At 42.8% G+C, this 23806-nt stretch overlaps 1 protein-coding gene across 4 annotated transcripts in view; it reads right to left on the bottom strand.

Moving 5' to 3' along the window:
• SATB1 (SATB homeobox 1) overlaps window positions 1-23806 on the bottom strand; it is a 100003-nt gene that overhangs the window by 73194 nt on the left and 3003 nt on the right. Inside the window, exons 1-2 of one of the 4 annotated variants that reach the window (XM_086416058.1) lie at window positions 6883-7020; window positions 3191-3425 (exon numbers count right to left, since the gene is read on the bottom strand). In XM_086416058.1, the coding sequence (XP_086272184.1) occupies window positions 3191-3401 (211 nt within the window). In that variant the 5' untranslated portion in view covers window positions 3402-3425; window positions 6883-7020. Of the gene's footprint in view, window positions 1-3190; window positions 3426-6135; window positions 6746-6882; window positions 7021-23806 lie in introns of those variants that run through there. The other 3 variants (XM_086416052.1, XM_086416071.1, XM_086416067.1) reach the window with 3 other exon arrangements.

Genomic DNA, 23806 nt, shown 5'->3' with positions numbered 1-23806 from the left:
CTTCTTTAAGATCTTCACGTTGAGGCCACAGAAGAAACACAAAACTTAACCCAACCGAAGTTCATAACACAGGATTTCAATATGTGCACACTGCAGATGACTAATATTTACTTTGATGGCTACTCATTTAACCTGCCTAAAAGGACATCACGGTAACCACAGGTCTTTAAAACAAACCATCTCTGCTCTAGCGAATGGGGTAAAGATGAGAGCAAAGGAAAACTGTCGTCATCAGGGTGTCTCAGGATACAGGAATCTGCACAGACGAGATGTGTTCTCTGTTTACTGTAACCCCAGGTAATAACTCAGGAGCCAGATGGTTAATAAACACAGGCCACACCACACCACTGTCAGCAAAGAGGCTTCTAGAAACAGAAATCACGGAACGCTGTCGTCCTCGAGGTGTTTACACAGCGCACTGTCAGACTTCCAGTGATAAACGGAAAAGGGTTAAAAGCAGATGCAGCAGAGTGCACTGTGGCACTCTGCCAGGAGGGCACCATCCTTAGCATAAATGATGACAAAGGTTACTGCACCAGGGCACCCAGGACCCCCAATTAGTCCTGGAACGCTAATGCCTCTCTAAGCTCTGTCCTCTGCATTCACAGAAGCCAACCAACTTCTGAAGGTGTCCAGGGCCGGCAAAGCAGAGCTAAAAACCCAGGGCTTCCTCCTGACACCAGAGATGCCCTTTAAAAACGCCCTATTTGCTTGTTTCTGCTGAACAAAGCCGGCAGGAAAAGCAGCCACAGTTTTCTACATGGGCGTCTACACCACAGCTTCAGTGAACTGTTCACAAGAGATTCTAGTTCTGACAAATAAACCCCTTTGGGTTTACTTAGAAAAGCTCACAAACTCATTTGGAGGGACCCAACAGGCTAGGCATGAAAAACAAGCTGCGGAGCTTGCCAATATCCTTGTCATTCATTCGGCTGTTTTTATACCAGAGAGAGAACCCGTCAGGGATCAGGAGGAGACTGGGAGAAACCACGGCACAAACAGCAATGTGCAAACTGGTGACTTCTTCCGTGGCTGGAAGGTTCTCTGGCAAAACCTCCTAAACAAACAAACAAAAACCTCCAATCCCTTTCCTTAAGGTGCGCTTTCTCAACGCAGCCACACTTACTCTCTGGCACCTGTCAAGCAGAAACACTGCACGTGAAGAAGAAGATAAGACAGCACCACCACCAACACAAGGCTGGAGGCACTTTGTTGCTTCAAGCAAGCAGAGAACCTTCTACAATTAAAGTGCATTTTTAAAATGTCACTACAAATGCAATGCTTGGGAAAAAAATAAAAAGCAGCACTTGAGCAGGAAGTGACATTATTGTTCTTTGGTTTCTCCTCCCTCTATCCTGAGGTCTTCAAAGAGTTGGGTTACTAATACAACAAAAAACATAGGCATTGATTTTTCCTCTTATAGAATGATACAGACCTGGGCTGCTCTTTGCTGCTCCTCAGACCTGGGAGATAACTGAAGGTTTTTTTAAACTGTTGAAATAAACAAGAGTCGCTCTGGACTTTAGAGGGACCCTGTAAGATCGTTAAGGTGGCTGCTGATAAGGTGACAATCGTAGACTTTAATTTTCAATCTGACTGCTTAAATCTTCCAGCAAACTGTCACGCGCGCCTCCTGATACTGCGAGTCAGGCTGAACAGGAGCCTTCTCTGAACCAATTGTTTGTGTGAGTGCTTGGCGAGGCTTCCAACTCCAGCAACTTCATAACCTTCCAGTATGGAAAGGGGAGTACGCTGGTCACTGCTGACTGCTAAAAATACCGCATGATTTAAACCTGGAGGCAGTCTTAGAAGCTTTTGCTGAAGGTTTATGAGCCTGTGTAAACAGCACGTCTGCCATAAGGAGCAGTGAAGTCTGTAGAATCCTTGTCTAAAACTGTCCTGGCATTAAAGTTTGCTGTGCAAATATCACATAATACCAGAGACAGCTGAAATCTCCTATTTAGGAATTTATGGAACTTATATGTTTGCAGGCGTCAGAAAGTCTTTTTTATAGAGCCCCAGCGCTTCGCAGTACAATATTAATGCACTCTGTTTGAAAAGCCATAATAAATTATATTTTTAATGCTCTTACCCTGGCTTTCTTAAGATGCATACATTCTTGGCAAACAATCAATAAACAGGGTAATCATGAGGAGAGGCCAAAGAATTTGCTGAAGTGCTGTTTTTCCATTTTTAATAGATAAAGATCTAACAATACGGACTGCTGTGTCTGTTCATTTCAGGATCAATATATTCTTTGTTTTCGCCAAACCAAGGAAAAAATAAATGATTGTATGATAAATGTTATGCATCAAACACAATGAAATTCCTCTGCCTGCTAACTTTATCTACTTAATATTCTTGGTTGTTACAAGATGGCATTTTTATCCTTTGCTTTAGCAAATGTAAGGAAAATCTGAATCCCATACACAGTTATTCAGAGACAAATAAAGACCTTCTAAGGCCCACACGTTATGCCCTGGACAGACACTGATTTACAGAAACAACACTGCTGAATACAGTCAGAGTGGGTAAACTCCATCCCTGTAATATAAAACCGGCAAAAAGGAAGCACACAGTTGCATGTCCCCTCCTGATTAATTTGTTTACATCTGCCCTTTTATCAGAAACACCCAATTATAGCAAAAGGGAAACACCAGAATTATCAGGTTTTTACCTACTAAGTAATGAAGTTGCTCTTAAGAAAACAAACCACACACAAAAAAATCACAAAACGTTTACATCATATCGCAGAAGACTTCCATTATCTGTGAAACTGCCTTACAACCAGTAATACCATGAAAAAGCTAGGTCCATCCTCAAACAATTTAAAGGTCTCATTCTCAAGCAGGGTTAGTTTCAGCAACAGCCACTTCTGCACCCCCTTCTACAACACCACCTTATCAACGGAAGCCTTGTATAACTGAGACCACTAGACTTAACTCAGTCTTTACCATCCACAACGTCCAAAGACTCCAGTCTACAGTAGAGGGAGACGCTCTGCTGAGGCACGGAGCCTACACTTTCAGACACGCCTGACGCTGCAACCAGAAACGTGACTAATTTCAGATCAGAAAAGAGAATCCAGGAGCACACACAAAGCCAGACGCTGCGTGTCCACCCCCGCACCAGGTGGTGCTGGGTGGACGCAGGACTCGCGCCTTCCAGGATCTGGCTTCAGGGTATTTACCTTTCCTAAGGTTGCTTTTCATCAGATGGCCCGAGTGTTTCAAAGGCACTCCCTGCATTTTTGCACCTGTACTGCCAAGCCTTCCTCTTCCTAGCGGGCTCCCGTTCTGTTCCAGGCGGGCAATCTTGGCGGGTGGACCCTTCGGATCACTCACATTGTTAGACATTTCTGAATGTTCTTTCCCCTGAGTTGCCTCGTTCAAATGATCCATACTCAGTTACTCTCTAAAGATCACCTGCGAGAATTTAAGAAGAAGACATGTTACAATTGGGTGGGGGTCTCCGCACGCCCCCTCCTTCTCTGTGTACATATAATGCGTGTACATGTTTTATCCCTGGATATTTCGCTCCACAAATATAATGTATTTGTAAGACTCCTTAACCAGATATATAATGCAGAGGTTACTCTACTTTCTAGATCACAGCATTATATTTCCATTCAAGTTAACAGAATAATTTGTGGGAATTGTATCAACACACATGAACGAAAAGATAGTTTGTCACCTACCAGCAAAACTATGTGTGTAGGGGGGTGGGGGGGGGGGGCGGGGGATTATTTTTAGAACAAGAATTACTACAAGTGTAGCTAAAAGGAAAATAACAAATTGTATTTATGTAGTCCCAATTTTTAAAAATGAGAAACTTAATACAGAACATAATAATGACACTTTAGTCAAAGATGGAAAGATTATTTTATCAGTCCAAGAGATTAGTTAGATCTGTTGTCTTTATATTTTTATATACATTTTAATTCTCATGAAGGAAAAATAGATTCATATGTATATATACCACCTCAAAGGAGGGAGCAGACAACTGCTTTTTAAACTCTCTATTGGCTTTATGGTTAATGTGTAGAAAAAGTTTTCTACTGTCAAAGTATCAAGAGTTACATGACCTGTTTTAAAGATTCAGTCAAGTCTTGGCTCAAACATGCAGCTGGATCATTCCATCCCTAACTAAGTGGATACAAGTGGAGGATTTCTTCAAAGAGCCCTGATACTGAAGTATTACAACTCATGTATCTTAGAGTTAATATTTAGGTATTCTTTTGTAATAGAATGCTATTAACAATTTAAATACCAAAAATTTTGAAAACATTTTGTAACATACACATTAGATTGAAGTGCTAAACTTGCTTTGAAAGAAAGCTTGTTAATTTTGGTAAAACAAAATAACCAGTGTTCAAAAATAATCTCAGTAGGCAATGAAGTCAACATTTCAATTAACTCCAGAAAAAAAATGAACAGATAATGATTGTTCAGTTGTATTATACTTTGGACATCAATTTTCATACTGCTTATAGTAAAGCAGTTAGTACATTATCAAAATCGCTTCTGCAATAGTTCTAACAGTGATAAGAACAGGTGAGTAGAATTATTTTATGAACTTTCATGCTGCTTGAAGTATTAAGTTCACCAATACTAAAGGAAAGAGAATCATACTCAGAAAAAACAGAGAGAATATGATAATTATCACTTTCCTCCAGCTGTTTGGTAATTTGACATATCTTGCACATTTATATATATATATGCGTATATATAAAATATGAACATGCTACTTAGATACAGATTTGAAAGCGAGCTTATATTATTAGCAGGGCCTTTCTGTAAGCATTGCTTTCCCCTCTGTTTAACCGGTACTATATCCATTATAATGAAGGAAAGAGGTGATGGGGAGGGGGAAGCAATGATAATCTGTAAGTTTAAAAGCAACCTCAAGAATGCCAGTTAAAGAACTGTGAAGTTAGAGAAATAATGGCTATTTATCCTTGTGCTCCACGGTGGCGCACTGAGACCAAAGGTTTACCATTGATCGCGGTCCCATCTGGTTTTGGTTATGAGGTTCATTAACAATAAATGTGCCTCTTTTAACCACTTTTTATCAAGATTACTCTTTCCATTACATTAAACTGTAGTCTAAAGCCAAAATTAGTGGTGATTATTAACTTACTCAAAACACTCTTTATAATGCTTCATGTGGGTTATAATACAGAACTACTTTTCCTGAAATTGGCTGCCTTACCCTAAAGCAGAAGATGAATTTTAAAGCATATGATTTGAAAAGAAAATACTTAACCCGTGTAGCAATTTAAGTGCCAAAAAAAAAAAAAGAGAGAGAGGATGAGTAGGCAACAGCATCAAAGTTAATGCTACAAAACGTATTAAGTAGTCATGAGGCTTAACAGCATTATAAACTGTGAAGTGATAGATGATAATTTAGTTAATGTATTGACAATCAAAACATCATATAGGTCATGCAAAATTGTCCTTCGAATGAATACCCACCTATAAGCAGCTATTAAACACTCAGTCATCTTGTAAAAAGCTTTACATTATAAAGCAAAATTACATGCACATAAAACACCCAATTTACTCATTTAAACTCTATGCCCAAGGCTAAAGTTCACCAAACCTGAGTTTGGATTTGCAAAGAGCAACCTCCGCGGGGCCTGCTGGACAGACTGCATGGGAACAAACTAAGGTCTCAACAGATGCCAGGCTGGAGAGTTTCTTGTGAGTTACACATTTTAAAAACCGATTTCACTGTGATGTTTGGCTGGCACATTGAAAGCAGGCTACTTTCTCCAAACCCCACTTCCCTGTCCATAAACGAAGTCCATATATGATCATTAACGAATTAAACAGCGAACTCAGACACAGCAATTATTTCCTTTAAAAAGAAAGAGAAAAGCACGAAATTCCGGTTTCAAGAACCTATTTTTTTGCAGTGTGGGAGCCTTTTCAACGAGTTCCCTGCTGAATCGCCTCCTTCGCCCCCACACAACCCCATAATCACATTTTAAGAGACTGTGCCCTTATCCGTTCCATATGGCCGGCACGATCCAGGCCAAGCTTTCACTGTGACCTTTTAAAGAGACAAAGAAGCAAAGTACTATCTAGAAACAGAAACGCTGCAGTTTTACTGAGTGAAATTAGCAAAACCGACCTGAAACTCACCACTTCAAAACTTGACAGCATATAAATAACAAAAACAAAGGAGATTTCCTTTGCAGCCCGGGTTCTCGAAGAGAAGTTCAAGAATGATGTTTTCTATGTCCTTTTTTTTTTTTTTTAAATTAAAAAAAAAAAAAAAAAGCAGCAGCAGCAGCCCTGAAGGCGACTTCCCCTGAAATTGTATTATTTTCTCTTCCTTTACCCTCGCCCCCCTAAGCGGGGTGAGGGCAGATAAGCGTCTGGAAGAGTAGCCATGGGAGAGAGGGGTTGGGGGGGGGGGGCGGAATCACAATTGGACAAACAGCATATATGGTTTGTAAAATGTCTAACCTCGGAGAACGGGGTTTTCGATGAGGGAGGAGGGGAGAGCGGGAAGGAGGGAGGAGGGGGAAGACAGAATTGATCTGACAAGTGATTCGTTGGGGGGAAATCGTAAAAACAAAGCCAAACCCGTTTGGAGCAGTACGCGGCGGCGGTGCTGGGGAGGCGAGGTGGGCACCGGGGATTCTCTTAAAAAGAAAAAGGAAAAAAAAAAAAAAAAAAACAAACCCAAACAAACCTCGGCGGCCGAGGTCTGCAGAAGCGCCCCCCGCCCGCCGGGGCTCTCCGGGGCGCCGGCCGAAAGTCCGCCCGGCCTTGGCCCGTGGTGCCCTCCTCCTGCCGCCCCGCGCGCGCGGCTGGGGGGCCGGCTCGCCTCCCCCCGCCCGCTCCCCGAGAACCGCGCCGGAGAGTAACCGACCTGCAACTTTCTTCCCGCAGCCTTGGGCCCCGCGCGGGGCATCTAGCGAGGGGCCGGGGGCGCCGGGGGCCGCAGGGCACGCAGGAAGCCCCGGCAAGGCACTGGGGCGCCACTTTGGAGCCGGCCCTCCCGGACGAGCGCCCCGAGGACCCCCCCGCGGCCCATGGACGCGGGGCCGCGAGCGTCTGCGGAGCCGGGAGAGTGAGGCGTGGGGGGAGCCGGGGGAGGGGGCCGGAGGGAGCCCCCGCCGCCTCCCCGCCGCCCCCCGAAAGTCGCGGAGCCCTCGCTCAGCCGGAGTCCGAGGTAAACACCCGGCCCCACAATGGCCCCGGGGCGCGGGGGGCCCGGACGCCCCACAAAACTGAGCAGGAGTTTCGGCGCGCGCGGGCTAGGGGCGCGGGGCGCCCCCCGAGCCGCCTGGGCCCCGCGCCGCCTAGAGCGCGGCGGAGGCGACGAGGCCGGCGGGCGCCGGGCGGCGCGGCGCCGAGTGCGCGCGCGGGCCGCTCCCCGCGCCGGGCCGCTCCGCTGCCCCCCGTGCCGCCGGCGCGGCCCCCATCAAACGCGGGGCGCGCTCCTCCCGGCCGCCGCCGCCGCCGCCGCGCCCCGCTCGGCCCCGCGCGCCCGGCCGCGCCGCCGCCGCTGCTGCCGCCGCCGCCGCTGTGGCTGCCGCTTCCCCGTCCTCGTCATCTTAACGCACGGCCCCCGCTCGCAGCCCCCGGGCCGCCCGCCGCCCGGCCCTTCCCCAGCGGGGCCGGCTGCGCCGCGTCCGGGCGGCGGGAGCGAGCGGGCGGGCGGCGCGGGGGCGGGGGCGCGGGGAGGGGCGCGGGGCGCGGGGGAGGGACGCGGCTTAAAACCCGGGCTGGAGGGCCGGGAGCGCGGAGGGGCGGCGGCGCGGCGGACGGGCGCGGGGAGCCGGCCGGGCGGGCGGCACACAATGCCCGGAACGGCGGGGCGCGCGGGCCGGGGGCGCGCGGGGGCAGGTGTGCACGGCGGCGGCGGGGCGGGGAGCGGCCGGCGGGGAGAGCGGGGGAGGCGGGGGCGAGGCCGGGAGGCGAGCCGCCCCCCGCCCCGCGCGCCGCGGGAACACCGAGAGGGGAGCGGCGGGAGCGGGGCGCGCTGGCGCCCGGGGACGGGCGAGGGCGCACCGGCCCGCGCGGGGCTCCGAGGCCGGGCCCTTCGGGACGGGGCCGGGGGACGGCGGGGCACCGGCTCTCGGGGAGCGCGGAGCGCACGCCGGCGGCGGCAGAAACGGAAGGGCCGGGACCCCCGAAACCCCCTGCGCAATGTGATCACTCCTCACGGGAGGGGGAAGCCCCAGCGAAGAGCCAGAGGCCCCAAAAGACGAGCACTTTCCGAGCTCATCGGTGCCCGTCCACTCTGTGCTGGGCGCAGGTAGATGCCAACGTCCCTCACTTCTGAGCCGGAGAATTCGGAGGAGGGAATACGTGGCCCACGGTGGCCGAGTTAAACAAAATTTGGGTCACTTTCTTGAAAGAGACCTGACTAGTTAAAAGTTATTACAAAGGAAAACATGCCACCTTTACCCCTGGTGAAAGACGGTAACGTTGGGGGGTGGGGGGCGGTAAATACCTGTGTTGTAGCAATAAATACTTCTGTAATCTAAGGTAAATTACCCCGGTAGATAAATGGTCATTAGCACCCAAGTATGATCCTCTTATTTAGATAATCTATTAAATATAGTTCCTATAAAAATGAAGAACATCACAGCCTTGCCCGAAATGGGGATGTAGCGTTCATCGTTTAGGTTTGAGTGCTAACGCCTTAAGACCCTGAAGGCAGTTAATCATTACACAGAAACAAAAATGTTCGAATTGTTTTTTTCAGAATACAGTAGGAGGGAAAAGAGAAAAATCAGTGAGATAAACATTTTGTTACACATAAAAAAGCAACAAGTTAGCGCAAGTACTGAGATAAGAGGGAAATATGCAAATGAAGCTATTTAAAGCTACCAATACACTCTCAGACACTGTCTACACTAGAAATCTTAGACAAACAGAAGGTAAAACAGAAGATAAAGGAGAGGAAATAATGGCCTCCTGGGGAGGACAGGTTCAGGAGGAACACAGTGAAAATATATCACTCTAAGGGCACCCACGTTTCACCCACAAAACCAGAAAGGTTATTGAAGGCAGCAGTGAATCTTGGTGTATAAACCCAAACCCAGAGCTAAAGAATGTGATGATAAACACAGTATCAAAAGCAAGAAAAGAAAGATAAGGAAATCTTTATGAAAAAGCTCAAATGATACCGTATTTTCAAAAGTTGATATGCAGGAAAGTATGGAGGAGGGTATTTTGATTAAAGTATAAGAAATACAATCAATAAGGAAACATGTAACACTGGTGGCAGAGTTGTTATTGTAGATGGAAGTACTTATTTTTTTTTAATGTTTGATATTCAGAAGAAAAACATGGATAACACTCATCTTTATAATGAGAATGATTTTTGCAATGTGATGGGTTAAATTGGGAATTTCCAAGATGTATATTTTAATAGTGCTTCACACTGGTGATGCCTGACATGTTTCCCTGAAACCTGCCTGGTTTTTCAGTAGGGACTGTGCATTCTAGTATCACAGTGTATAAATTTACAAGCAATAGCAAAATCTCAAAATAGAGGAAAAGTATCGTGTACTACAAAGAATCATTCAGGCAAATGGAACTCAAATGGAGTGTTTCAAAAGAAAGAGAAAGGAAGACTAAAACAGGTTACTGAATATATCAATATTAAAACACACTGGGATAAAATACTGTAAGTGATGTTTATCCCATTATTTCCACAAATAAGACAGAAAGCTTTCTGATTGCCTTAGCCTCCTATTGATGTGGGGGTTAAAACATTAATCTTTAAATTTGAGTAGCAGCTTTTATCTAGGAATTCCAAGCTAATTCTCAAACACAAACATAAAAAAGTGTAATAAGGATGGACATGGCCTCCGAAAATGATAAAACAGAATAAATGAGGATAAAGGCATCTAATAATAACTGTACTACATGATTATAAGTGTATTAATCATATATGCATATTAATTTCCCTCAAGCACATTCTTTATTTCAGAACTATATAAGATATAAGCAAAAGGGCACACAGGCGTATGCCCTCCAAGTAATAGTGCACTGGTGAACTTCCTATATATTATTTACTCTTTCAGAATACTCACTAAACCACTGAGTACTAAACGCAGATTAAAACAAAGAACAAAAGAAAAGTAATAAGGAAAATTCCCCCTTCCCAGACATATGTGAAAATAAACCATTGCGATGGGGGGCATCAGTTTTATTCTACAAAGTATCTTAAATTTGGCAATAAAGGTGCAAGCCAAGTATTGAAAAAAGTTAAGATAAACTTTATAAATCCAGCTACGAGAATGGAAAACCTCAGGAACATGAAATATTACAAGTCAAATACATGAGCTATTAAACATGTGGGTGTACAGTTAAAACAGTGCATCAATTTTTTATCACAGGAGAAGGAAGTCAGTCTGGCCACACAAAGGTAGCAGAGATAAAATATTGTAACAGAGATACAAGATTTTTAAAAAACAATAACAAAAGGACTACTGCATGCTTCAGGGGGCCCCATATCAAGATAAATATGCTGGCAGATATCCGGAAGCATTAAAACACATTCAGAGTTCTGAATAGCACATACATTTGTAATAAACAGAGAAAGCATTTAGAATTTGAACGCTTTTAAGACACGGCAACTCCGCCAGTGACTATGTTAGCAAAGCAATGTTTACTACCATAGCACTTTCTAAGGACATGGTAGGTTTTTTTTTTTTTTTTTTTCATCTTTTTAAATTCAAATACTGTTGGCTATCTCTCCACATCTTAGAGCAGCACATTTCACGTGGCATATTGCTCTTTTTGTCGTGTCGACTCTTTGTTTTTGGCTTTAGCTGCAGGTGGCGTTTTCCATATATGAATTTCTGGGAATACGGTCTGTGTTGGCCATATAAGGATGCCTCTTTGAGCCATATGTTCTGCCGTCATGTGTCTCGTTTTGTCTGTCTGGGATGTCAGGACTGATTTCCACATCGTTTCTTGAATGGACCAGATACAAATTTGTAAGAGCCGAGAAGGGGGGATTAAAAAAAAAAAAAAAAAAACCTGGGGCTGGAGCCCAAACAACTTTGTCAAAACATACATTGGAGAGGAAATGCAATATCCTGTAAACATTCACACCCTCCTTCTCACGTCTTATCTGTGACTGACATCATCACAACTGCATAGCTTGAGAGGGGATCTGTGCAGGAGTCTGCATGTGAGCATGTGCAGCTCAGCCAGAGGGACCCTGCGCCTCTGGAGGTCACGGCAGGCGCAGGGGGACTGCCCTGCTCCAGAGTCCCAGGCCCTGCAGCCAGCCTGACCCGGCCTTGAACCTGGGGAGGGAAGCCACCTCACGCCTTTCTCCTTTAGTGAATCAACAGGACTCGGATTAAACTTTCAGGTGAATCACGCTGGAAGGCCTGGTCCCCGGTTTACACTCTCATAGCCTCCAGTACTTCTCCTTTGTCGCAGTTATCACCAGTGAACAAGCTGGATGATCACTGGCTTAATAAATACCTTCCATCAGTCCAGTTCAGTCTTTGCGACCCTGTGGACTGCAGCACGCCAGGCCTCCCTGTCCCATGCTAGACTGTCATCCCTATGAGCACAGAGACTGTGTCTTGCTCACTGCCCTATGACCAGGGATTCATACCGCATCCCTGCAATGTTTACATTCTGAACAAATAAATGAGAGCCAAAGGCTCAGTGTCACATGCAACCAAATGCTATGGCTAATTGGAATGACCGTTCCTCTTAGAGACTGTGGAAGTGAGGTGGAGTTAACAGTGGGGAAAGCGGCTGTATCGTTGAAATGTGAATTCACTGGAATTAAATAACATTTACAGTTTAGTTCCTCAGTCACACATCAAGTGTTCAATAGCCGCATGTGATGAGTGGCTATCCTATGAGACAGTGTGGGTTAGAGAACCCTTCCACCATTGCAGAAAGTTCCATCAGGCAGCACGAACCTAGAGAACTTCTACAACAGAAGACTCAGTAAATCCAGGACCTTGCCTGGAGGAGTCTTAGAGGTGCTGGACAACTTCCAGACATCCCAATGAAGTCCAAACTGAAGTCCTTTTCCACTTTAGAATGGGCCCGTGGATCTGTAAAGCTGCGTGGAACGAGACATGGGCAGTGCTGCACAGAAATCTAAGACAGCTTTCTAGACACGTCTGTATGTAAAAGGGTCTCAGAGTACGTTTGGAATAACATGCATTTACCCCCAAAGGCTGCTTTCCATGAACATTTCAACAGCTCGCAGGTGAAGCTGAAAACCACAGACTTGTTCCACACCCTCTCCCACCCCCACGTTAAAAAAGCAGAGTTGCCACTAGAAATGGCTTTTTTGGAAGCTTTAATGTAGATATCTACTCAAACCGGGAGGGCATCCAAATACCGACAAATAACGGTGTGCTGCAGAGAATCAAAGCAAACGGCTTGAATATGTTTCAGGAGAGATAAAGGAGGAATAATAAACGCTAAACATGGGCCTAAGGTTTTCGGCTTTTGTTTTTTCCCCAATATGTGGGGTTTCGGTTATAGCCGGACTGATAGCGATCAAAAGTTGTTTCCTAATTACTTTAAGGTGAATGTAAATACCCACTGGTAATTTGGGTTATGGTTTTAATTGACAAAGGTCACTATTAAAGTGAAGCAAAGAAAGGCTGATGTTTAAGCTAGTTTGAGGAGAGGGCACTGAGGTAAATGAACGGCCATTAGAGTTGGCTTCTAGAACCTGGTGAGATACCTGGGACTTTGAAATATCTGCAATGTTTACATTCTGAATAAATAAATGAGAGCCAAAAACTCGGTGTCACTTGCAACCAAATTCTATCGCTAATTGCAATGACCGTTCCTTTTCGAGACTGTGGAAGTGAGGTGGAGTGAAGAGAAATATTACCTCTTTTTAAAGCAAGAATTTACTGGACAAAATTTTATATCTTCCTTCCACAGATATCAGTATGGACCACAACATTGACATGGACAGTGGAAATAACCCCATCAAAATTGGTTCTCTCTGCCTAGACCCAACTCCAAAACTGAGTAGGGCTCAGGTTCCAATAGTAATGCTGTTGAGACCCCCGCATACCTCCGTATTAGCCTGTGTATCAATAGCTATCACCACCAAATCCGTGAGGAGTTTCAGACTGTCTTCTTCCCCCATTGCTTCTGGAGAGCAGGGCCTCCCTCTTCTCTCTTGGGAACCCCTCTTCTGCCACATTCTTTGATATGTGGCCTGATTGCACCTTTTCTTTCCAAAGCTTCCTCCATCTATTAGCCACTTCCTCCTCGATGCCCCATCCCAACTCTGTCCTCCAAGCGTAGCATTTCATATTTGCATGCCTGCCCTTCCCAACTGCACATCTGTCAACATCTTGAGGCTGGACTCCTGTCTGTATTCCAGGAGTCTCTCACAGTGCCGGCAATTAACAGGGAAAGGAAGCCAAGAACTGTTTTGGTGAATGAGTGCTGGTAAAAATCTTAGAAAGATTCTTGCACTCCTAGGCAGTAAAGCCAAGGATAAGATCAGAAGTTAGTTCAGTGGCTCCTCAAATCTGCTGCATGTTAATATTGCTTGGTATGTCAACAGTCCAGATACCCAGGCTGCACCCATTGCCAAGGGTTGGAGCCAGCGTTTGAGAGTTTCCAAGCTGATTCCAGCATACAGCCAGGTGTAGCATCCATTGGAGTAGGTAATGTGTTAGAGACAAGAAATTAAATATACCTGTTAGGACATCTTCCAAGGGTATGGAGATCCTGGAGTCACTTGGAAAAGTTAAGGCTCTTTTAAGAATCAGAGCTCACCCCAAATTTAAGAAATTTATGTGCAGGCAAGCTACGTGTTTCAAATTTAAAAAAAAAAAAAAGGTAGGGAGCAAGCTATTAGATCATTGATTTGGTGAATAAAAGTCTGCTGTTTGAGGAACCATGATAAATTAGCATTTGGGTACTGGCTTGAGATTTACAGGGGTGCCAGAAATCCTGTGCGAGTGTATGATTTATCATCACAGACATAAGAGACTAACCACAAAATTACACATGGAAGTTAAGTTCCAAAACCAGTCTATTATTTACTGGAGCCAGAACCATCCTGGTTTTCTCTAATTCTTTTTATTTTTTTTCCCCCCCAACATATTTGAGCAGGCTCTTTCTCCCAGAAAATTTCAACCTTGAGTGGGATTCCCTTTGAAACAGCTGAAACCGTTCAACTCCTTTCTGGCCCTAGTCATGGCACTTGAGCAGGACTGAAGTGCCCAGGAGCCGGTGCAGGGCTCCTCACTGCTGTGCGGTGCCCCCAGGAAGCCCATGGGATTTTAATTCCAGCGAAGTCGAACAGAAACCATTCTCAACCAACCTTCCGTCAAGACAGACCAGCCAAGTCTCCTTGGTGATGTCAGTGCTATTCTGATCTTTCCCAGCTTACCTGAGGGAAAAACAGTTTGAGGTTGCAACAGGCCTGGATGCTGGTCCAGATTGTTTTTGGGAAAAGGATCAACCAAGGGCAGGATCAGATTCTGCACCACCGTGCCCAGCACCACAAGCAATGGACAAGGGCCATCACTGGGGGAAAGAAGCCCATTCATTGGGGGAAACAAGTGCAGCGCACCTGGACAGTGCTTAAATACCTCTATAGTGCCGGAAGCTCACTGAAGCAAAGGAGTTTAATTCAAAACTAAAGCACATTCTCTTTGGGATGACGGCGAAGACCTGGAAGAGACAGCGGCGCTGGGCACACGATAGTGTGACTGTGATCAAGGCACTGAACTGTCCACTCACACACTGTCCAAATGGCACGAGGTATGGTACCTATCTTTTACCCCAATTTAAACATTTGAAAACAACAAAACTAAAGGAAAACAATCCTCTATTCCTAAGACTGGCAGATGTATATTATCATGAAAACATCACGCTATGCACAAAACAATAAGCTGCAACACATTGGCAACTGCCTCCGACCTTCCACTGCTTTGCCCTTACCTGCCAACAGCCGCGGCCCAGTCTCCGCTGGGTAATTCATTCAGACGATGATTACCTGGCCCAAGGATAATTAACATGGGTTGGTAATCAGAGACCCAACATCCCACCCAAAGTAGGTAATTTGATGGTCCTCTGATGCAAGAAAATGTTTCTCTTCTCAGATGTTCTTCTATATTCTTGTATCTTAGCAAAAGAAGAGAAAGAAGGGACAAAAACCAGGCCTTCCAAATATCCAACATTCAAATATCCAAACATTCTATCTGGATATTTTTCAAGTGAGTAAAAATTAACTACACTCCTGAGACAGCAGACAGTCCCCAGGTGGCGTCTGCAGGACACTGACACTGCAGTCCAGTCACAGAGCTGTGACAACTCCATGTAGGTACTCGATGTAATAATCTATAAACTCTCCATGTAGATATTTTAGGTTGCACTTATTAATAAGAGAATGCAGTTTTAGTAATAAGCTCAAAAGGCTTTCAAATTTATTTTTATCAGTCACTTTTTGTGATAGTAATTACAATTATTTATTTTTGTATGCAGTAATCTGTAATGATATATTTTTTATAGTGTTTTGCCTGATACTGTTTCCTATCATCTGTTCTCACTGATTTTATATTAGGGACTTTTATATTAATGATGCAGTTTTTTTTTAATGTATTGGAAACTCGTATCTAAATTGTATCTCCCTGAAGTTCATTCCTGCATATATGTATTTTTCTGATGCATGACTAAGGAATATGATTACATAGTAGAGCCAAATTAAGATTACATATTTATTGGTCTGTAATAAAATACTAAATAAAAGAAAATAATTTAAAGTCTAAATAAAATACTAAAAAATAGTTTTACAGCATAACTGTAGCTAAAGGATATCCAGTTACCTATTTTGCAGGTGCAGCTTTATTAGTGTGTTTATTGTGGAATTTAATTCATTGGATAACTAACAGGGACTATAAATACACATGCAAATTTCCAGCTGATAAGAAGCAAAAAGTTGATAAATAATGCTGCAGTATAACTTTAAAAACAGAAGTAGTGGGCCTTCAGGCTATTTTTTTAATCATTTATTTTTATTTATTCTGTAAAGACTATTTTCATTTGTATTTTTTAAATCTATATATAAATACACTTGGGAGAGAAACAAACAGCACATTTATGAACATTTTTGACGGGGACCAGCTTGTAGCTGTTTTGAGGCTGTAACTGCTGTACAGACGGACAATACCCCACAGTTCTATCACTTCTGCAGCTGAAAATCTACTACACATTCATATCATATTTAATGAAAATCAAACTTATCTCTCTGTGGAGGTAACAAGACTCTCCAAAATAACTTTTTAGTTCACTCTACACAAAGGGGTTTTGTCTCTAAGAATTTATAACACCACAAGCTAGTGTAAAGGCATCTTTGTAACTGGCATATGCTGTAGTTTTGGATATAAACCACATCTTGGGGTATTTTCAATAGATTTGGAAAATCCAAATGTTGGACCAACAACCTAGTGTGAATAAATGTATATATAATACACATCTAGCATAGCATGGTATACACACTCACAGATACAATCCACACATCATACAAGAGAATGTTACATCAGTTAAAACTAGTCAACCACAGTTTCCATCAGAAATTCTTTAAAACCCAGAGTTAGTGTGATAGTGCTCTCTATCAGTAAGCAACGCCTACAGAAAAGAATCAATGACATAGTGGGAAAAGAAGTGGAGAACAGCCGAAGCCTTAGATCCAGGTGGTGGTCCTTCCTCTGCCAACTGTAAGAGTCACCCTTCGTGAGCCAAACGGGACCCGGTTCTGTATCCACGAAGTGACGGAAAAGACCCTGATCATCTTTAAGACCACAGAAAGTCTCTGCCCTTAAATTTAAGTTAAAAAAAAATCAGGTTCATTTTAAAGAGAATACAAAGATATGAGGGAATTTCTCACATGCTACATTAGATGTTTATCTCTATATGAGACAGGTGTCAAACAAACAAATTAAAAAAAAAAACCACTAAGGCAAAGGGAAACTTTAACTCACAGATTCCATCTGTTACATCCGAATTCATGCATAATTGATTATCCATGACTGGTAAGTTCTTCTCTCACTAGCCGACCACAGTTTTCTAAACATTATGTATTAAATCACTAGCAAAGTAGACTACATTTCAGAAACAGCAAGGGCAGAATAAGAATATTTTAAATGAAAAATTACATGCTGGTTAATAATAATACAGCTGACCTATGTTTAAGGGAGAGAAATTTTAATCATGTGCATATTAAATATTAATAACCTATTCTGTTATTGTTATAATAAGGTTAAGTAGGCTTCTCCATGCTTAAGGAAAGAGGGAGAACTAGGAATGCATAACTGTGCAAAGAGATACAGAGACGGGAGACAGACAGAAGGAAAATGTGTCAACAATAAACGAGAGGAAATGAAAAAGAAGGAAAAGATGAAGGTGGAAACTAATCTCTATGTGTCATTATGACTGCCAGAGTACTGGCAAAGAAGCAGCATCCTTTTATTTCAATTTTAATCATTTCTGAATTTTAATACCCGGCTCCTTTTGTAATTCTCCTGGCATTCCCCATATGCCTCCATCCCAGCCAAAACACCAGTGTAAATTAAATGGCAGGCAACCACACCACTGATGTAGCCTCCCCAAAGAAGCTACCAGGTGAACAAAAGCAGAAAAGGTATGTCTACCTTACATCCCTGAGGACCTCCAGCCAATTAACTGGCTGAATGTTCTCTGTTTTCTCTAGTTTTGCAAAGAAGGACAGTAGTTGGGTAATCTACAGATAGAGAATCATTAAAAAAATAAAGCAAGCCAGTGGTAATACAATCATCAGTGACCATCAGGGCCTGGAAAAATGAGTTTGCTCTCACTGGCACTAAGGAGCATCACATGATTATTTAATTACAGCTCTAATTTTTGTCTCGTGGATGGCAACATATCAACAATTAATAGGGCAAATAGAGGAGACTGTTTTTAAAGAGACAGAATGTGCATGACAATGGACTGGGTCACACAGCAGTCTGCTGCTTCAGGAAGACTTTTCTTTGTGTAACTAAACAGCACTGTCTTGCAAAGAGCCTCACATGTGGAAATAAATTTAAAGAGGAAGTGTCTTTTTTCTTTAACGATAACTTTCTTAGAAGGCTGGCAACTTTTCAGAATGTTTCAGATGCACCTAACCCAACCCCACCGCAATGCGAGCATTAATTTTAAGGAAGAGAAGGAAATCATCTTTAACATAAATACCCTAAATCTCAAAACAGTGTTACACAATGGATATAAAAATCCATTTTATATATAAGTGGATAGAAAAATATCTGTTATGCAATTAATCATGGCTGATATGCATCCAGAGAGGTCCTGGAAAACATCACCGTCGTAGGAAAGAATAGAGGCCAGTCAGACGTGGGCTGCTGCGCACACAGGATTTTTGGCCCCAGAAGATCAGAAGGACCTTCACCTGGTAGCCTGACTCCAGGGACGACAGAGCAGGTTGTGAGCACCACCCCACACCAAAGGACCAAAAGCCTTGACAGAGACCCTGGCCCATCCTCAAGGTCGAAGAGGAGGAAACAGACCCTGGTTCTACTGTCTAAAAAGGGCACAGCAGAGAGAGGAGAAAACCACTCAGTTATCCAGAACACTGGCACATGTGCAGATGAAGTGTGCAGACAACCCCAGTGAAAAGAGAAGACTGGAGAGAGAAGCCTTTTCCCACTAAACCATATCGGCACAAGCTAAACGCACTATTCTGTTATTAATTTAGCAGATCTTTAATGAGTGCTCTCTATGCAAAACAGAATGTGAAGTTACTATTTTCTGTAACACAGACATGTACCTTACACTGATTTTTTTGTTTTTTGTAGTTGAATAACTTGTTGGAATAGAGGCAGCAGCACCTAAAAATTCATAAAGTGGGAAACTCAGTACATTTTTAAGCGCTGTATTACAAGGTTACAAGGTCAACATATCCAGATTAGCTGAGAGTTCAAAGAGTCCACCAGTCTGAGAGATGTCTAAGGCAGGCTCAGTCCAGCTTTCAGCCTCACTAGTAGCAGTCACCCATCGTTTGCCATGCCAGAAGCCAAGGCTAAAACCCAGGCTTTAGATCTGGAAAACAAAGTAGTCTTAGAACCACTGCTGTGATCAACTGCTCTCATGTATCGTACATATCATGCTTTACAGAATTGTAAGACAGCACAGCCTGGCTCAAGAAATAGTGACTAAAAAGATGCTGTAAAGAGAATCAACTCAATAAGCTTTGAATGGCTTATATTGGCCAAAGTCATCACAGAACAAAAATGTAGGCATCTCAAACTACAGTGTGGGAAGGCTAAACTGCTGAGGGACACTGATTTCTGAACCTACTAGCAAAAGTGCTCAAGTCAATGCTAATATAGAGAAAGGGGAAAAAAGAAAATTAAAACTCTTACATCCCAGTGAAAAGTTTAAAATTAAGTTACTTTATTAGAAAACATTCTGATAATTGTGGACCCAAAATCTGACTCCATACATTCTGAAAGACTATTTTGAAAAGAGTCTAGCAAGCAGCAGCTTGTATGTAACAGTATACATCATTCTTTTTTAACATGACTGTTAATATACAGTTAACATGTCTCAGAAAAGGCTGTAATTAACTGTCTACTGCTCCAATAACACTAATAAGTGTACAGTATTATTAAAATACAATGACTCCTTGCAAAGTAAGGCTGTCATTTTTAAACTTATAAGATAATGTTCTAAATTGGTTTTGAGTCTTCTTACACCACCCCAAAGCAAGCCCACCTCTAAGAAAAAGAAACTTAAAGCATAGTTATTAAAATATTATTCCTCTCACAGTCTGGAGAAATCTATTAGAAAGAACGTCTAGGTATCATTTCAGTTGGCGAAAATACAATGAGAAACACTTGGATTATTTCATCAATTCTGGATGTCCTTTTAAAATTTAAAATTGTAAGCATTTGAATTGAGTGCTTTATTTACTGATACAATATTTTTATCAGTGAACAAGGAAAGAAAGGTTTGCTATATCAAGAATCATTACATAGCCCTGCTGTTAATCCCCAATGATTTCCATTGTCTGGTTCACTGGATCAGGAAAACTCAATTGCATTCAACATCAAACAGCTAATTATGGAGACACCATATTCAGGACTATCTCTATTTCAAAAGATATCTGCATATACTAGGTTGTATTTTATTTATAATAATTATTACAATAAAATATTTATAACAGACAACCTCTTTTACCTTAAAGTCCTTAACACTGTAAACGTTAAAAGGCCAAATTATCGTTTGCAGGCTCTTAACGGCATATCAGAAACCATTGAGTAAGACTAGAAAAGAACCTCTAGCAATCCACCCTACTCTGCCCAGCTTCCTGGAAAACTGCATCTAGAGAGTTGCCCCTCTCACAGATTACTGAGTACCTTTTCTTTAAATATCTCAAGAAAGGAAGATGTAGTAATTTCTCCTGGGAGCTCTCCACCACCTCTCACCACCCAGAGTAGCACGCACGCTGCAGAATTTCTGCTGCTCTCTGGTTCCAAATCACCTCACCAAGAAATAGCAACATCCAGACATGGAGACCTCCCCTGGACACTCAGTCCCGGTCTCTCCCAGGGGCTGGAGCCCCTGAGTCCCCACATGGAACTAATAGGAACTTTTCTGGCACTTACCCTCCAAATACCAGAGGCTGCTCTCAGAATCTAGCCCTCCAGGAGAGCTCTCAAGAAGGAGTCTTTGACGAGGTGACAATGACGAAGTTGTCTCTGGCACAGCTAGCAAGGCAGAAGCATCCCCAAATGAGGTGGATACCAGTTGCCTGCAAAGCAGCTGGACCATTACTGCAGTTCTGAGGGTACGTCACAAATCAGGTCATAGCTCTGGGTAGAGTCCACCCACTTCACCGGGTACAACGCCCTCCATTTCCTGCACACCTGGGAGAAGAGGTCGGCGGGAGGTGCGGGGGGCAGGGGTGGGGGGTGTTGCAGCAGGTCCACAGCACCCTAACAGAGGCAGGGCCAGGTGCAGCCTGCCATCTGCTCCTTCTGCAAGCATCTCAGCTTCATTTGGGGGACCTGCACCCCTGAGGTGCAGCAAAAATTCATGTCACGATAAGCGGGCTCTCAAATGAGTGATTAGTGCAATAAAATACTGCACAGTTAAAGGTTTTATCCAGCAAGACCGTTTCTCCACTGGAAAACTGAACCAACTCTTAATGTTTGATTACAAGACACTTCACTACCAAATATCAAATAACTGGACTGAATAAATGTCAGCCAAATCTAGGCACATAAATGCTGGGATACTGGTTAACTGATTTTCATGTCTCATAACTAAGCTGGGATTGCCACATAAACCAAATTACATCCTTGAAAGTCCATTGAAAGAGGTGATGAGAATTTCTATTTACGAACCTTCAGACAGCAACAACTGTGGAAGAGATACAGAATAACTTCAAAGCATAAAAATAGGCCAATATGCTGGAGAAACGCTAAGCTACTAAATCTCACCCTGAATATATATACACACAATCTGTATCTATTTACTCTGAAATGAAATATCTGATCTTAAAAAAGACTTTAAAAAATAAACAGCAAAAGGTACCATTGGCATAAGTTCAAAAGTACTAAATAATGTGTGTTAATGTGTTGATCACACTCTATGAAGACATCAAGTTGAAATAGACTTACCATTGAGAATAGCACTTAGGAACGATATATAAATTACCATAGAAGACACTTTTTCTTTGGGAGGGAAGGAGAAGAACCTTGTGTAACAGATTTGATTTATATGCTGCATTAAGACCACATTCTGCTCTGATGTCAATGGAGTACGTGATTAGAGGCTGACAACTGGGTGGACAGGCTGAGTGTTAGAGCTACTTACAGGATGTCCTAGATAACAAGCATTTTCTCAAATTAATTACAAGTTTTGGAGCTCAACTTTAACTGTATTTTGATGTTTCCAGGGGTCTCCAAAGAGAATGGGCTTCCAATTTAAAAGAAAAGATCCCTGAATTTAGTATTGTAAAAAAGTTGAAATCCAAGGTTGGCTGCTTAAACAAAAAGATGAAGGAGGCAAGAATATTTTCAGAGGAAAGTTAACTGTACCAATCCATCCATCCATCAGTGTGTCTCACTTTATATTCATATTTGCAGATCTCCATTAAAAACTGAAGCATTCCATCTAAGGCTTGGGAGAGAAGACATTTTATCAAAGCTATTATCTAAGTAATCAAATAGTTGAAGTTATCTCTTTGGAACTTTGTAGAGAGTTTAATTTAGCAAACATACACTTGAATGTGTTTGAACATATTTGTCCTGAGGTTGCTCTAAGATGACTATTTTAAGTGGCATGCGGATTCTTTTGGGATTTGGATGTAACAGTTGAGGTATGTAAAGTAAACATGTATAATATCTGTTTCAACTGATTCTTGCAGGACAGAAATGAGAAGATGAAATAACTTTTTTTTTTTAAAGTTTAGCCACTGGGAAATGATAAGAAAACTCTTCTCGACCCCTACCCCCAACCAGGAAGAGTCTAAAGCCCTGGATTAGAGTACAGGTAGATATTAAAGTGGAGACAGGGCCATTATTTAGTGGTGACAGGAATATAAATACGTGCACTAACCTATAAACTGGTATTTACTTCAGGAAGGTAAGTAATATTTTTCCTCTGATTGCTGAGCTGTCAGTTTAATGCAGCGTAAATAAACAGTAGGTGCCTGCTAGCTCGAAGTAGGAAGTGTTCATTCCACACGAGGAACAGATTACTGAAGCCTGATGCTCATCGTGCTGAAACATAACTTTCATTTTACCAGAAAATACACCCTACATGGAGGCTTTTCCGTGCCTGATCTATTAATTAACTTAACTCTGTTCTGTCAAAATGTAAACCAATTTGTTAAAAGCATCCCAGAGTTTTGGAGTTTGCAAACCAAATCAACTGGAAAAGCAAGAGGGATGACGGTTCTGTAATCTGATCACAAATGCTAAAAATGACTACTTAATAAGCAGAAACTACACCAAACCAAAAAAAGACAAAGAGCATATTTAAATAGAGAATTTAATCATCACGGTTACCGAATTTACTCAAAATCCTCCTCCTTTGATAATTAAAAGCAACTGGCACCTTTTATACTTTGCAACCTTGTGCTACTGAGGTCTGTTCACTATGGATGCTTATTCTGCTCTCTGAAATATCTAATGGCAAACCATTCATAAAAATCCAATCACATGCCTTAATTCTAATCAAAATACTACTGAACTCCCTTGAGAGAAGTGGCAAGTTTGGAGAGCAAGTGATGATACCCACCCAAACAGCACTCATGTCAAATGCGCTTTTCTTCTCCTTCTCCATACACCACAAAGCTCTGTCAGCATGGAGCAACTCCTGTTCTGTACAAGCACCAAGCAAAATATTTCCTGGCATCATTTACAGTGGGAACTCACCTTATCTAAAAAGCATAAAAGGCAATTTGGGGAGGTTTCTATTTAAAACCTGAGCAAACTCTGATCATTAATCAGTGGACTGTAAAGGAATAAGAGGGGGTTGAAAAAATAATATTTTGACTAGATCTGCACTTGACTACAACAGGCTCAGGCAGAGTCAGTCACATGCATTTACATACTCCATCAGTCTCAAGCATGAAAATGATACAAGAGTCATCCGAGACAACACGTCTTAGAAGAAGAGGTGTTTGTGTGAAGGGCATGTCTGTGTATGGCCCTTTTGGAAATTTCCATAGCGGATGAAAAACCACCAGAGTGCTGTACAGAGTTCCTGCTGTATATCCATGTTGTGTTTAGCTTAACAGTGTTTGTAACCAAAAGGTTTTAACAATA

The sequence above is a fragment of the Bos grunniens genome, chromosome 1, assembly GCF_055505025.1.
Source record: "Bos grunniens cultivar Pamir isolate PY7600 chromosome 1, Bosgru_T2T1.0, whole genome shotgun sequence".
Taxonomy (NCBI): domain Eukaryota; kingdom Metazoa; phylum Chordata; class Mammalia; order Artiodactyla; family Bovidae; genus Bos; species Bos grunniens.
The sequence above is the reverse complement of the archived record's forward strand: the minus strand, read 5'-3'. Positions and strand labels throughout refer to the sequence as shown.